Below are 16,901 nucleotides of genomic sequence, written 5' to 3'. Positions count from 1 at the left end.
GGATTACAGGCATGAGCCACCGCGCCCGACTAATAAAATAGGTATTAATAAGAAAAAGTGATAGGTGAAGTGTCAGTAACCAGAAATGGGCTCCTGTGTAGGCTACCAGCTGGATAATAAAGGCCTGAATAACCAATAAGTGAGCATGAAAGTAAAATTTTGAATGTTCCTTATGTGTGACTAGCTTACAACCGGCCTTTTCAAGACAGTATGATAGTTTTAAATCTTTATTTTTCTTTTATTTACAAACTTATTTACTTTTCAGGTGTATGAAATCTGAAGAGAAGTCCCTTGGTGTGGGATTACATACATTTTGCACAAGAGTATTTGGTAAAAATAGTTATTTTTTTCCACATCCTATCGGAACAATATTAAATACTAGATAAACAAGATAATTATTTCAGAAAAACAGTCTAGCAAGTGTCCCTTCTGTATGTAAAAAGCACATTATAAATATGAGAATGCAGCACACAAAGAGATAGAGCACCTCTTTTACTTGAAAAGGCCCTGTCTGACCTTAATTACACTATTCTTTGAAGATTTGAAAATAAAATGAAAGAAAATGCTCTGCCCAAATAAAATGTACATATAATAGGCCCAAAACATTTAAGAAAATATATGAAGTTCAGAATCTTTAATTGAATGTTTTACCCTACTAATAATTATGCTGCATAATCTTTTACTTTTAAGATTACTTATTAATAATTTAGAAACTTTACAGTAAGAGTAACTCATTTCTAAAAATAAAATTGAGACCATTAGATTTATGTTTTGATAAACTTTGCAGTACAAATAAAGAAAATCAAAATATTTCCAAATAAATCAAGTATCTTAATTCTTGTTGATAGATCTTTCTTTCCCTGTTAATTGCAGCTGGCATTCCTGCACCTATATATTTTGGCGCTTTAATGGATTCCACATGTTTACACTGGGGAACTTTGAAATGTGGTGAGTCAGGGGCATGCAGGATATATAATTCCACCACCTTCAGGTAAAGATAATAATGGGTTTAAAATTGTTTTATAAGCATAGACTATGCATAACACAGCACCATTCATACCTAACTTTTTTTTTTGTCAAGTGAAAAGAATACTTTTGTGTTTATTTCCAGAAGAGATACTGATGTTATATCTCCATTCCTTATTTGCATACTAGAATTGTATTTTCCCATTATTTCTCAAGTGCTTGGTAAATATAAGCATACATGGCTTCCCTAACCTTGGCTTTCAAAGTGTTGTTTGTTAAATTCTTAGAGTCAACACAATATTGAAGGTAATGGTTGTATATATACCATGGATGCCTATCCAATTTATATGGATCTCTAAAGGCTCTTTGTTTTATCCTGCATGATTTCATCATGTCACGAGTCTGAAGCCTCACTTCCTCTCACCACATCTCTGGTCTCCAAAATCATATCTTTTCTCCCTCTTTAAATGTTGCTGAAACAATCTTCTTCATGTCTCCTAATGCCTTCTCCTTGGTAAATACAAGTCTAATTTTGAATAAAACTCTTTGTTCTTTCTATTTTCATCTTCTTTTTCATTAGGAAATTTGAGTCTTGTTTAAATTTGAATTAACTTCTCTTGATGGGGGCAATAATAAAGCTACTTTATTCAGTATAAAACAATTTACCATTGTTTATAGCATTCTAATATATTTGTCGTGATCAGCAAAAGGACATATATCAAGAAGTATGGGGAGAGCAGAGAGCAGGAGATTCATCTCTGCATCCATTCCCGTTTCCCCCAGAGCTCCCCAGGAGCGATGTTGAGGGAAGCTCAGCTACATGCTATGTATGCAGTAGATTTCTACCACAGTTGAGGAACTCCAAGGATCAGTATTGAGGGTTGGCCTCATCTGCTGCTTGGATTCTTGTTGATAGTATCCTGAATCAAATGGTGCTTGAGACACATTAAACAGACTTGGTTCCATTCTCTGTTAGTCAGACCAATTAGACTGGTCAATGAAATGGTGTATCCATGAGAAAATCTACCAGAAGCCAAGATATTCTGGAAATAAGGGTAAATATTGTTGGTAGACAATTCTCCATGGACCCCTACATTACATTTCTGCTTTTCTTGTTAGCAGGGGCACTGAGAGCATTTTTTCTGGACTATATTTTCAAGGATGTTGGAACAGTAAATGACCTTAGAAGATATAAATAGTGTCTCTCTCAAGGACAGAGGGCAGGTAGTTTGTTGTTCATGATGATAAGAAAATGTCTCCCTCTGGGGCAAAGTTTGGGCAGATTTTTTTGAAGCCCATTTAAAAGACTGGGGTTTCCTAAATTCAGGACTTTCTAACTGCGGCCCAAATCCACCGTGTGTACACCGTTTACCTGGTTCTCCCTCTGTCTCACCATTTTGGGACGTGGAGGGTAAGGAAAACCAACCTGAAAATGAAGTTTGTGCTGACTGCTGTGTTGCGAGTGAAAAAAAGTCCTTTGTCCCTGACCTATGAGTCTTGTATCTTCTGTTAGCATCCTTGAAACTGTGGCAGGCTAGCCTGTTAACTTACAAATGAAGTAAAATCTCAGACTCTTTTACGATTCTTGAGAACAAACTTCTGATTACCTTTACATTTTGCAAAAAAGGTAAAAATGATTAATTTGATTTATTTCAACCAATAGAAGGGGAGAAAATGCAATAGTAGTAATTCTTAAGGAAAAAATCCCACACAAATAAGTTAAAAAACAAGCCTAAGTGATTTTGCAAATTGGTTAAACTTGCTTGTTAAAAGATAGCAATTTTTATACTGGACTTTTCAAAATTTGAACTATATGTTGTTTATAAGAGACAGATCAAAAATATAAAATGATTGAAGATAAGGTTTTAAAAAGATACCAGACATATACTAAATCAACTTCTGTAGTTATATTAATGATTTAAACAAAGTATAAGTTAAAGGGAAAAAATTAATAGGGTTAAACAGGGATATTACTTAATAATAAAAGGAAAACATGAAAAAATATAGAAAAATTATGAACCTATGTAAATCTATCAACATAACCTCAAATATGCAAAACAAAAATTTATAAAATTATAAGAAGAATTCTACAGAATGGAAAATTTCAATATACTTGTGCCACAAATGAATATTAAACACAGATGAAAATGAGTGAGGATACAGTATATTTCAGCTTCAAATTGTACAAGAGTAATCGAATATACAGATAAATGTAAATGAATATATATAATCTATATGAATCTATAATACATCTGTATCTATATCTACATGAATACATGGATAATTGTTAACCCAAATACCAGCACCTATGCCACTAAAAAGTTAAAAAAAAGTATTGATACCACATAAATCCTGTTTTCTGTTCACAATGCAATGGAGATGAAAGCCTATAATAAAAGATGCCCAAACCTCAAATGTTTGAAAAGTAGTAAAAAAATGCAGTCTTAAATTACTCATGGTTAAAAGAATAAATTACAATAAACATGATTAAATAATTAGAACGCTATGTCAATGAAAGCACTGAATAAGAAAACTTGTGGGATGAAGCCAAACCAACCAGTAATCAAAGGGATTTTTAGAGCTTTAAATGTATAAATATATATACACATATGTATATGTTTGCATATGTACAAATATATGTATATAAATATGTATATTAATACATACATATAAGTACATATATACATATTTATTTATATATGTATATAAATAATGTGTATTTACATATATAGATGTATTACATATATAAATATACATACGCAATATATATTCACATATGTATATACACATAGGTATATATGTTTATGTTTATATACACATATGTATAAAATACAATATGTATGTAAATACATATTACATGTAAATACATGTAAATACATATTACATGTAAATACATGTAAATACATATTACATGTAAATACATGTAAATACAGATTACATGTAAATACATGTAAATGCAAATTACATATAAAAGGCTGAAAATTGATGAACTTAGAATTTAGAAAAAGAACAATAAAATATATACAAATGATGTAGAACAACCTGATAAATGCCTCAATAATTTACGTATTGATATATTTTCTATCTCAAATAAGAATAAATGATACAATATATTTTTAAAATTCAAAAGGGACATATCTTGGTTAAAAGACAATGAAAACATCATCCTAAACATCTGATTTTTCAGAAATTAAACAGAAACATAAAGGAGTAAACAAAGCTGAATTCACAGGCTCTATGTCTCAAAATGGGCAGTGGTTTCTGGTATCAGCTTCCAAAAGAAGAATAAGGTACTTCTAAGTCAAGAGACTAAATCCAGATTCAATGCTTTAATCCAATTAATGAGGCAAAACACCTTGTACAGGGTTTAGTGTTCCCCAAAATTTGATGTTCACTCAGAACTTCACAATGTGAACTTATTTGCAAATACAGCATTTACGAGTGGAATTAGTTAAATTAAAATGAGGTTATACTGGATTGCAGTAGGCCTTAAATCCAATCACTGGTGTCCATTTTTTTCTGACTCCTAGTAATGTTTCATAATAAAAGCAAATTTTAGAAGTAGAAATATAAAAATGAGAAGCAGAAATTAATAAATAGACTATATACCATAGAGGGTATCAGAAAGTAAAGAGCTATGTTTCTGTAAAGTTGCAAAGGTATTACTAATAACAATACTGTGGAATGGCAAATAAAGAAAGAGAGGAGGCACAAATAAAACATCATTAAGGATGAAAAAGGTAATATAAGTACAGATATTCTAATACTTACATAGGGATTTTAGATATAACAATTTAGAAACATTAAATAGATATTTTTCTAGACAATTATATATTACTAGATTTTATTATAAATCTATAGAAACATGAATATTTTTATAGTTACTTAAAAATGTAAATCCTTCAAAAATGCTCATCTCCCAAAGGCACTAAGTTCAGATGCTTTTCAGGAGAGTCTGATAAAACCTACAATGAACTGATGATTCATTCGTAAATTATGCAATTATTCTCAGAAACAGAAAAAGGGAAAATTTTGTAATTCATTTCACAAAGCTAGTACAATCTTAATAATCACACTGGATAAGTTCAGTACAAGAAAAAAATTTGTAGGCTAATCTTATACATGCAAAAATTCTACATAAAAATTGATAAATTGAATCTAATAATGTGTAAAAATTACAAATACAGTTTATTTTAAGCATGCAAGGATAGGTCGACATCAGAAAATCTATTGGTGTAATAGATGCTAATTAACACAATAAAGGTAGAAAACCTTGGATACTCTTCCGACTACAAGCAGAAAAGTTATTTGGTTATATTTTGCACGTTCATGATTAAAACTTTGAGCAAGCTCATAATAGAAAATAACTTCCTTAATCTGATCAAGGTCATCTAAAGAAACTCTCACAAGAGTATATATTATAATTCATGATGATTCTTTGGAAGCATTCTTACTAAATACTATTCACTGCTATCACTATCAGTATTAATTTTGAGGTGAAGATCCTATTCAATGAAAAGTTAGTTATAACAATAACAAAACATTAGAAAAGATGAAAATAAATTTGGATTTTCTCAATGGGAAATTTAAAAAAATACATAAAACTTTTTTTTGTTGTTTTTGTTTTTGAGACGGAGTCTGGCTCTTGTCGCCCAGGCTGGAGTGCAGTTGCGCAATCTCGGCTCACTACAAGCTCCACCTCCCGGGTTCAAGCCATTCTCCTGCTTCAGCCTCCCGAGTAGCTGCGGCTGCAGGCGCCTGCCACCGCGCCCGGCTAATTTTTTGTATTTTTAGTAGAGACGGGGTTTCAGCGTGTTCGCCAAGATGACGTCGATCTCCTGACCTCGTGATCCACCCGCCTCGGCCTCCCAAAGTGCTGGGATTACAGGCGTGAGCCATCGAGCCCGGCCAACGTAAACATTTTAACAAATACTGAAATTAATAAGAGAGTTTAGTAAAGTTGCTTATATAAGATCAGCATGCAAAACTATCAGCTGCTGTTTTTATCAGAATAAAATATAAAGATATACAAATGTAGTTTGCACTAACCACACTGTCTATGTAATATTTAATATGTTTTAACTTTGAAAAAAATAGATACATCTACCTTGGATTGCCAGCAGCATTAAGAGGATCAAGCTTTGTTCCAGCCTTAATCATCCTAATACTTCTGAGGAAATGTCAGCTACCTGGTGAAAATGCCTCTTCAGGAACCGAGCTTATAGAGACAAAAGTCAAAGGGAAGAAAAATGAGTGCAAAGATATGTACCAAAAGCCCACGGTTTTGAATGATGATGAATTGAAAACTAAATTGTAATTGCCCTATTATATTACTTTTTTCAGAATTGGAGAACATGCTGTACAACTTAATTATTTTAAAAATCAACAGAGGTACTATAGATAACTTTTTCTTGTCTTTAAGAACCTGAAAAAAAAATTCTTAACTCAAAATAATAAAATGTTCACTAATGATATTTCTAAGATATCAATAACACTTGAGTTTTCCTAGGAGGGTTATCTATAATGGCCCCCTAAAGAAGATTCTTAGAGCCAGCTTTATTTTTATGTTGAAACAGCAATTTCTCTTAATTCATCAAAGTAAGGGTCTACTTCCTACATCTCCTTCTACTAATAGTTCTAAAAATTTTCTGTTATGAAAACCTATTTAATTCCACTAAATTTGTGCTTTGATATTGGAATTATTCAGAGGCCTAAATTCTCATTCTGTTATGTGAAGATTTAAGTATTTTATTCAAGTTTATCACTTCCATGTGAGAGAAGCCTACATCTTCTTATTCTATTTAGGAATCGTTCTTTAACTCTTCTGTTTATTCTAGGCATGACTCCTACATAATAGATTAGTCATAAATATACCTTCCTGCTTTCAATTTTTTCTCGTCTTTGTTACTCATATGTTTGATCAATTTGTACAGCGTACTGACAAACTTAAGCAGGTTATTAAAAAATCATGAGGCAAAGATTGTTGGATTTTTTTTTTTCCAGCAATTCACATCTGGTGACTAAAGTCTTTCTTAAAAGCAAGTGTCTGAATCAAAGGATGAAAGGACAATATCATAAAAACTCCAGCTCTTAAAGTCTGTTTGTAATGTCAGATATTGTCAAAGAACCACTTTCTCAGACTCAGGACTCTTTCGACCAATGTTTATATCACCCATTGTGTCCTAAGGTAGAACACAAACACTGATTTTCCAAAAATAATCTTAGACAATAGCTTCTGTTATGAAACAGAGTTTAATAAAGGCTAAGGTGCATATTAAAAGCTAAATCTACTTATATTATTATTTTGTAAATTATGGATAAAATTAAAAATTGAAGGATTTTAGATATAGAAGAGGACTTACTGATTAATACAGGCTTCTGGTAAAAGAGGGTAGAATGAACAGACAAATACCTATTTGTCTACTCCTTATTCTCCTTCCTGTTGAAATGACACTCAATATTTAAGAATGACATAAATCCCTAATGGATGAAGATAATGGAGTGAGGAAGGGTGGGAGAAGTGGGTGTCCATACATTATGGTTATTTATGAGTGCCATAAACGGAGAGTGTCTGCAGGGATACAACAGAGTGGAGGAAGCTGAAATACAGAATACACCTAGAAGGAGCCTAGAATGGAAGCGTGAAACTGAGTTGCCAGTTCAGAGTGTGAGTTGGCAGCTGGACAGAAAGCAGGTCAGTTAACTGAAGGACTGTGTACAGATGTTTTACAGGTTAATATGATTTCCCAAAAAAGAAAGCAACTGAGAAGAGAAAGGCTGTATAGAACAGGTTTAAGGGGAAGGATGAAAAGTTTCAGTTTCATGAAGTTTGAGACTTCAACTCAGGGCATATTAAAAATAACCAAGGTTCAAGCTGAGACTGGCCTTGAAACAAGAGAGAGGAACTAAAATCATTGGAAAGGGGGAGTTTAACTTTGATGTAGGTATGACTGCAGCAGTGAGATATCGTATTAAGATCTGATGACATGAAATTTGGAGCCATTTCCTTTGTGGTATGAGGAAGTGAGAAGAATGACCGGGAACCTAAAACAAGGAGAAAAGACTTACCTGTATTCACAGAGCAGTAAGAAAAAGTAAACAGCCACTGCATGAGAAGGTTTTGGGGGAATCAGATTTTGCTGAGTGTGCGATGAGGAAGAGAATACTCATTTCTGAACTGGAATCTGAGATAAAAAGCGAATAGGAGGTATATGGAAGTTAGACTTATGGAAATTAGAAGAAGGGGAATGAGAGATAGCGTGGAATTCTGGCTATTTATGTGACTGACATAAATGGGAGCAGAGCACATAATGAGGTTAGTTCTTATGGATTCAAGGCAGACAGTGTTGGTGAAACTATGAGTGTCAAAATTAGTCAAGGTGGTGACTGGGCTCCCTGGTGACCTCTTGTCATGGAAGAAAACTGAATAAGCAAAACTTACTCAAGCTCCTGAGGCCCATTCATTATCCCTATTGATAGATTTGAGGTGATCTGAGAAAGCTGTCTTACTTTGTGGACAATTCACCACTTGAACACCCTCAATGGAGCATCATAGGCCCAGAGAGACGTGGCTATGGACTTAGTACCTTGGCCTCACTTTTATCCCCTCATGGAGGAGATGGCATTTTACTCTGAAAGCATAGGATTCTCCTTTGACACTTCTTAGTGGGAGAAAGCAGGTCAGAGAAAGTGGGTGTTGGAGTGCTTTGGGATCCCTCGTGACCTCTGTTGTTGGTATACGTGAAGCCTGGGAGTTTAGTTCTTATTCTGAGCACTTGTACTGTCTCATGAGGGTAGAAATAATGGCATAGCAGACAGATACGGAGAAGAGAAACAAGAGAATAGGTAGTGAGAAGTTGAGAGTCAGCAATTTTCTTACTTAATATTGTGGGTAGTATAAAGTTAATGAAACTAGAAATAGTGGTTTAATACATTACTTGTAATTCAAAAATTATAATATATTTATTACTATATTTACAAATGCTTACACAGTTTCTTTGTGAATCCACCTATGGTTTTATTTTAATTAATTTTTTTATTTCAAAGCAATGAAATGTTGCTTTGTGGAGTCCGATATCATTATATCAGGTAAATGGGTTTCTGCTACATCTCCACATTATTGGGGAGATGCTTGAACACCTCAGAATACACACACTCTTAAGGTTCAAGGGCTGGGGTTGAGCTCTACATAAGGGAATTTTCCTCCTCCCAGAAGGGCGATCATTGTGTAGACAGACATGAAGACAGAACCAGAATGACTTCCGTGGGTGGAAATAGTGCCATCAGAATCATTTATTATTATGAAATAAATATTATTTATCCACACTGAAAAAATACTACTCCTCCTTAAATCATTAACTTCTCCTCAGATGACTTTAAGAAATTTGAGTAACAGCACATGAAGTGGTAAGGACCCTTAGTCTTTCTGGTATATTAGAAGAGCCTTTTAATCAGTCTCTGGAAGGACACTAGGGATTGCAGCTGAATAAATATATTAAGAATAACAAATCAATTCAACATTGAGTAGAGTCCGAGTTGGAATTTTCCATGGAAATTCTCTTATGTCTCTACTAACAATAAGGAAGACAAAACAAAGACTAAGTAATTAAACAAAAGCTCAAAATGTTTTGTAACCAAAAGCTTTAAATGTTATGTAACCAGAATGTTATGTAACCAGAGCTGTTAGATCAGCTACGGGCTGATTCATAGGTGAACCTCCGCTTTGTGGGTCCTCTCATGCATCCCCATTTTGAGAATGTAAGTAATTTGACTTTGCAGCCCTTCCAAAAAGGGTACTATCCCACTTCTCCTGGCATAAATCATACATTGACTGAACATACACCATCTAAAAATCACTCATGCTGCTTGAACCAAGGTCATTATCAGAGAAAGCTCCTGGTGGAAGAGGTTGTAGATGTTAAAAGGGTATGATTTCTACATCAAAAAATGCAGAAATTGACAGAATGGTTCTTACTTACTGGGCCCGGAGAATTCCTGTTCTGGCATTCTTAGATCCCTCAAATGTATTACCAAGAGGAAAAGGAAAAAGAGGTAAGCAGGCAGTAGGGTAAGCCGTTGTTTGCCTGCCAAGGAACTGGAGAGTGCAGATTTCAGGCCCCCTTGAGGAAATTCTCTTGAGCCCTTAGCCAGGAGAAGAGAGCAGAGAATGCTTTTCTGTAGAATCCCAAAGGGCATAAAAGAGGATGAGTAACTGGGTCCTTTGCCAAGTTCCTGACCCCTAAGCCTTCCCAACATGGAGAAATTACACCAATGTTCAAAAGTTTCTAGGTTGGAGGAAGAAACTTGAGCATCAAGGGCAGATGATTTGTTAACACAGTCCTGTGCAGAGGGCTCCTTTAGAAGGCATTGCCTGTGACCAAAACACAGAGAGCACCTTCTACTTTCTGGCCTTAAGCCATCAATGCGTCCAGCTGTAATCCATCCTCAAACCTGGAATCCATCCCTTGACTTCCCAGTCAGACCACATTCCATCCCATCACTGTGTCCAACCCTGTCCAGAATGCATGCTGTTCTCCCAGACTCTCATGGAAATGAGGACTTGCACTGAAACAGGCTGTGGGAAACAAAAGGATAAGGAGGTCTGGACCAGTCTGTAATGGTAGCAGGTGAAAACCACCTGTGGAAAAACACATGAGTTCATTAGGAAATAAGGTGACAGATCCCCAGCTGGTGAAGAACTAGAATGTCTATTATGCTCATACAATTGATGTTTTATTTTAATACACCAGAGCTACCACACAAAACTTCCCTCCGTGTGAAAGCCTCCAGATAAAATTCCGCCATCCCTCCTCCTCATGTCCTCCTGCTCAGACCCACCTTCCTGCCCCTAAACCAATCTGCATTGTGCCTGTTTCAGAGAGTCATGGGAAGATGGGCAGTGCCTCCACTGTCACCATTCCCCACACCTCTGCACATTTCTGCCCCTTCCCCTCTTGACTCCACAACTTCACAGTCTTACTGTTGTAAATATTCCTGTAGTTAGTAATGATCAAATGATCCTGTGGTCAGAGGCTTCTTTGGTGGTGTCTTCTTACCCTTAAGAGAGGTCATGAAATCCAGAAGGGGCAACCTTTCAAGGAGAGCTTTGGAGTCATTTCTGTGTGAGACACTATTGCATATTCCTGTAAGATTGCTTTTATATTTAAGGAATGATGTTACTTAACAAATGAACAAAAAAATTGCAAATAAATTTCTTAACAATGTCTACATTGGCTTAATCATATCTTCTCTCTTCCATGTCCCTTCCTTTCTCCTCTTCCCTCGAGGTCACAAAAATATACTCCACTTCCACTTATTTCAGTTGTCTCCCCTTCTGCAAAGGGGAGAAAGGCTGGAGAGAACATGGGAAACATGAATCCAATGATAATACCTAACCTCAGTCAGCAATTAATCTCATCATCCAGTTTCTTCCAATGAAAGAGTTAACAGGAAAATGGTCAAAGGTTGACAAGAAGAAAGAATTGGAGGAATTAAATGGTTAATTCACCAAATGTAAAAGGCCCCCAAACTGGAAAAGCACTAAATTAGTTTTGAAGGAAGAACAGAATGGAGGAGGGAGAGAATATAGGAAGAAAGAAAGGAGAGGAGAAAATAAAACGAGGTATAAAGTACTTTGAAGATTTTTAAAATGCAAGCTTTTGTTTCTCTTTTTCATTGTAACTTAGACTCAGACGAAGCTTCCAAAAATAATTTTCTATGTAAAAGTAATTTGTCCCAGAGGATTCTGGGAGGATAGCAGAGTAGGGAGCACCAGAAATCTGTCTTCCTAGTTAGACAACAAATTTATTGGTAGATTATGACTTCTGTAACTATTTTGAAACTCTGGAGCTAATTGAAGGCTTACAACTTCCAGGGGAAGGTTTAAACATAAATTGAGGTTAATTTTGGTGAACTTCAGCCCTTAGCAGAGTAGCAACTACCCATCCCCCACTGCCAGTTCCATGGCAGGCAGCTGGGCACTTGTTCCAGGAGCAGCTTGCATGCAGTGTGTGGGGGCCAGGGTGGGCAAAATCATCCTGTTCTTCAAATTTCAGGTAGCTGTTCTCAGAATGTTGGTTGCTGCTTCTAACTACAAAGATGCAAACACATAAATGGGCAGCCATTGTTTTTGGACCTCCCCTCATTGTTGCAATCTCCTCCCTCATCAATTGGAGTGATTTCCAGAAGGCTTAAAGAGCCAGCACTACTTTGCCTCCTTTCATTTTTTTATTTTCCCCCCTTTGGGAGCCAGACATTAAATACTAAGATATTCAACAGCAACTGTATACATGGAGAAAATTAGAAAGGGACTACAAATGGCCAGGAAAAGACACAGGTTCAAAAAAGACCAGAGATGTCAAGTTTACACTTTATGCTGATCCCTGGCACACAGGCAGCATATAGGTATTAAAAACAACAATAGCAAACCCTAAGGAAGGGAAATAATTGATTTATAGTTAGAATATATTTTGGATTCAAATGTCCAGTTTCCAACAAAAAAGGCACAAGGCATATAAAGAAACAGAAATGCATAGCTTATTCAAAGGAAGAAAATAAATCAACAGGAGTTGTTCCTAGAAAAGACCTGATGGTACATCAACCAGACAAAGACTTTAAAACAACTCTTTTAAATATGCTAAGGAAAGATGTGGAGAAAGTCAAGAAAATGATGTGCAAACAAAATGGAAATATCAACAAAGAAATAGAATACTTGAAAAGAAACATTTCTGAAGCTGAAAATACAACATCTGGAATGAAAATTTTACTAGAGGGATTTAAAGGCAGGTTCAAGCAGGCAGAAGAATCAGTACACTTAAAGACAGGACAATGGAAATTACTGAGTCTGAGCGACAGAAGAGTAGAAGATTGAGAAAAAGTAGAGAGATCCTAATGGACTTGTGGGACACCATTCAGCAGACCAACATGCACACTGTGGAAGTCCAAGAAGGAGAAGAGTAAGAGGAACACGAAGAGAGAATATTCAAATAAACAGTAGCTGAAAACTCCCTGAATCTGATTAATAATATGAATATAAACATCCAAGCTCAACAAACTCCAAGTAAAATGAACTAAAAGAGATCCACACTTTGTCTTTTGAAAGACAAAGACAAAGAGAAAATTTTAAGAGCAGCAAGAGAGAAGTGACTCATCACGTATCAGGGATTCTCAATGAAAGTAACAGATTTCTCACCAGAAACTTTGGAGGCAAGAAGGCAGTGGGCCAGTATATTCAAAATGCTGAAAGAGAGAAAAAAAATCAACCTGTGAACTAATAATTCTACTTCTGGCAAAATCATCCTTCAAAAGTAAAGGAGAAATTAAGACATTCCTGGATAAACAAAAGCTGAGCAAGTTCATTAACACTAGACCTTCCCTGAAAGAAATGCTCACAGGAGTCTTGCAAGGTGAAATAAAAAGACGCTGGACAGTAAGGTGAAGCTGTGTGAAGGAATAAAGATCTCAATAAAGGTAAATATATGGGCAATCATAAAAGCTAGCATTATTATAACAATGATTTATAACTCCACTTTAACTTTCTACATTTTTTAAGAGAGTAATATTATACAAAAATTATATTGACATTTTGGTTTGTAACTCCACATTTTGTTTTATATGAAATTTAAAAGATTAATGTATTCAAAATAATTAGTGGCCAGATGGGATGGCTGACTCCTATAATCCAAGCACTTTGGGAGGCTGAGGTGGGTGGATCGCTTGAGCTCATGAGTTTGAGACCAGCCTGGGAATCATGGCAAAACTCCATCTCTACAAAAAATACAGAAATTAACTGGGCATGTAAGTGCACACCTGTGGTCTCAGCTACTCAGAAGGCTGAGGTGGGAGCATGGCTTGAGTCCAGGAGGCAGAGATTTCAGTGAACTGAGATTGCACCACTGCACTCCAGCCTGGGTGATAGACCCAGACCTTGTCTAAAAAGACAAAAAAAAAAAAAAATCATTAGTTTATGTTTTGGGCACACAGTATACACAATGAATAAGGATGTAATCACACCAAAAAAACTATACAATATACACACAAAAAAATGAGAAAGAAATATAAATATTTCAATACTAAAAAATTAAACACAAAAGAAGACAGTAATTCAGAAAAGGGGGGACAAAAAAAGCAACATAGAAAACAATATAAAACAAATAAGAAGATGACAGAAGTAAGTCTTTCCTTATCAGTAATTACTTTAAATTTAAATAGATTGCACTCTCCAATGAAAAGACAGAGATTGGCAGAATGGATTTAAAAAAATGAACAAACTCCATGTTGTCTACAAAAAATTCACTTAAGATGCAAAGACACAAATAGACTGAAGGTGAGTTACAGGTAAACAATAACCAAAAAAGAATAGGAATGGCTATATTAATATGAGAAAAAATAGACTTTTAATTTCAAAAAAGGTTAAAAAACACTTTAGGAGGTCAAGGCAGGTGGATCATGAGGTCAGGAGATCAAGACCATCCTGGCTAACATGGTGAAAACCCGTCTCTACTAAAAATACAAAAAATTAGCTGGGTGTGGTGGTGGGCACTATAGTCCCAGCCACTCGGGAAGCTGAGGAAGGAGAATGGCGTGAATGTGGGAGGCGGAGCTTGCATTGAGCTGAGATCGCGCCACTGCACTCCAACCTGAGCAACAGAAAGAGAGTCCATCTCAAAAAAAAAAAAAAAAAGGTTAAAAAAGATGAAGACATTTCATATTAATAAAAGGCTCAATACAGCAAGGTGATATAACAATTATAAACTGTTACACACGTAATAGCAGATCATCAATACATATGAAACAAAACTTTTGGATAGACTTGAATGGAGAAATAGACTATTCTACAATAATATTTGGAGACTTTAATACCCTACTCTCAATAATGGATAGAATGACCAACAGAAGATATATAAGAAAATAGAGAACTTAAACAATGTAACAAACCAACTATATCTAACATATATACAGATACTCTATATAATAACAACATACATATTCTTCTTAAGTGCACATGAGATATCTTCCAGGACAGAACATATGTTATACCACAAATTAAGTCTCCACAGATTTAAAAAGATTGACATCATACAAAGTGTCTTCTCCAATGAAAACAAGATGAAGTTAGAAATCAATAACAGAGGAAAGGTTGGAAAATGTATAAATTTGTAGAAATTAAGCAACATACTCTTACACAACAAATAGATCAGCTAAAATTTTTTAACAAAAGTTAGAAAATACTTAGAGGAAAATGAAAACAAAAACAGAAAAATGTATGAAATGCTGTGAAAGCAGTGCTAAGGGGAAAATTTATAGCTATAAATTTTTACATTAAATGAACAATTTAATGTAACATTTTAAATGAACAATCTAACTTTACATTGTAAGAAATAAGAAAAAGAAAGAAACTAAACCCGTGGCTAGAAGAAAAAAGAAAATAATAAGAATTAGAGCAGCAATAAATGAATAGAGAATGGAAACACAATAGAAAAAATAAATGAAAGCAAAAGTTGATTCTTTGAGAATGTCAAGAAAAATAATGCTTTAGCTAGATGGACAAAGAAAAACAGAGCAGACTCAGATTTCTAAAATCAGAAATGTAATGTGCAAAAATCACAAGCATTCTTATACACCAGTGACAGTCAAACAGAGAGCCAAATCAGGAATGAACTTCCATTCACAATTGCTTCAAAGAGAATAAAATACCTAGGAATCCAACTTACAAGGGATGTAAAGGACCTCTTCAAGGAGAACTACAAACCACTGCTCAGTGAAATAAAAGAGGACACAAACAAATGGAAGAACATACCATGCTCATGGATAGGAAGAATCAATATCGTGAAAATGGCCATACTGCCCAAGGTAATTTATAGATTCAATGCCATCCCCATCAAGCTACCAATGAGCTTCTTCACAGAATTGGAAAAAACTGCTTTAAAGTTCATATGGAACCAAAAAAGAGCCCGTATCTCCAAGACAATCCTAAGTCAAAAGAACAAAGCTGGAGGCATCACGCTACCTGACTTCAAACTATACTACAAGGCTACAGTAACCAAAACAGCATGGTACTGGTACCAAAACAGAGATATAGACCAATGGAACAGAACAGAGTCCTCAGAAATAATACCACACATCTACAGCCATCTGATCTTTGACAAACCTGAGAGAAACAAGAAATGGGGAAAGGATTCCCTATTTAATAAATGGTGCTGGGAAAACTGGCTAGCCATAAGTAGAAAGCTGAAACTGGATCCTTTCCTTACTCCTTATATGAAAATTAATTCAAGATGGATTAGAGACTTAAATGTTAGACCTAATACCATAAAAATCCTAGAGGAAAACCTAGGTAGTACCATTCAGGACATAGGCATGGGCAAAGACTTCATGTCTAAAACACCAAAAGCAACGGCAGCAAAAGCCAAAATTGACAAATGGGATCTCATCAAACTAAAGAGCTTCTGCACAGCAAAAGAAACTACCATCAGAGTGAGCAGGCAACCTACAGAATGGGAGAAAATTTTTGCAATCTACTCATCTGACAAAGGGCTAATATCCAGAACCTACAAAGAACTCAAACAAATTTACAAGAAAAAAACAAACAACCCCATCCAAAAGTGGGCAAAGGATATGAACAGACATTTCTCAAAAGAAGACATTCATACAGCCAACAGACACATGAAAAAATGCTCATCATCACTGGCCATCAGAGAAATGCAAATCAAAACCACAATGAGATACCATCTCACACCAGTTAGAATGGCAATCATTCAAAAGTCAGGAAACAACAGGTGCTGGAGAGGATGTGGAGAAATAGGAACACTTTTACACTGTTGGTGGGATTGTAAACTAGTTCAACCATTATGGAAAACAGTATGGCGATTCCTCAAGGATCTAGAACTAGATGTACCATATGACCCAGCCATCCCATTACTGGGTATATACCCAAA

General features: G+C 35.2%; 1 protein-coding gene across 3 annotated transcripts in view; it reads left to right on the top strand.

Moving 5' to 3' along the window:
• The window catches only part of SLCO1A2 (solute carrier organic anion transporter family member 1A2), a 65,116-nt gene extending 53,880 nt beyond the window's left edge, over positions 1–11,236 (top strand). For all 3 annotated transcript variants that reach the window (XM_007967863.3, XM_073020534.1, XM_007967865.3), the window contains 3 exons: positions 266–330; positions 874–991; positions 6,064–11,236. In XM_007967863.3, the coding sequence (XP_007966054.3) occupies positions 266–330; positions 874–991; positions 6,064–6,283 (403 nt within the window). In that variant the 3' untranslated portion in view covers positions 6,284–11,236. The remainder of the gene's footprint in view (positions 1–265; positions 331–873; positions 992–6,063) is intronic.
• Positions 11,237–16,901: the final 5,665 nt, after the last annotated feature.

The sequence above is a fragment of the Chlorocebus sabaeus genome, chromosome 11 (assembly GCF_047675955.1).
Source record: "Chlorocebus sabaeus isolate Y175 chromosome 11, mChlSab1.0.hap1, whole genome shotgun sequence".
NCBI classification, from domain to species: Eukaryota; Metazoa; Chordata; class Mammalia; order Primates; family Cercopithecidae; genus Chlorocebus; species Chlorocebus sabaeus.
This window is presented reverse-complemented; position numbering and strand designations above follow the sequence as displayed.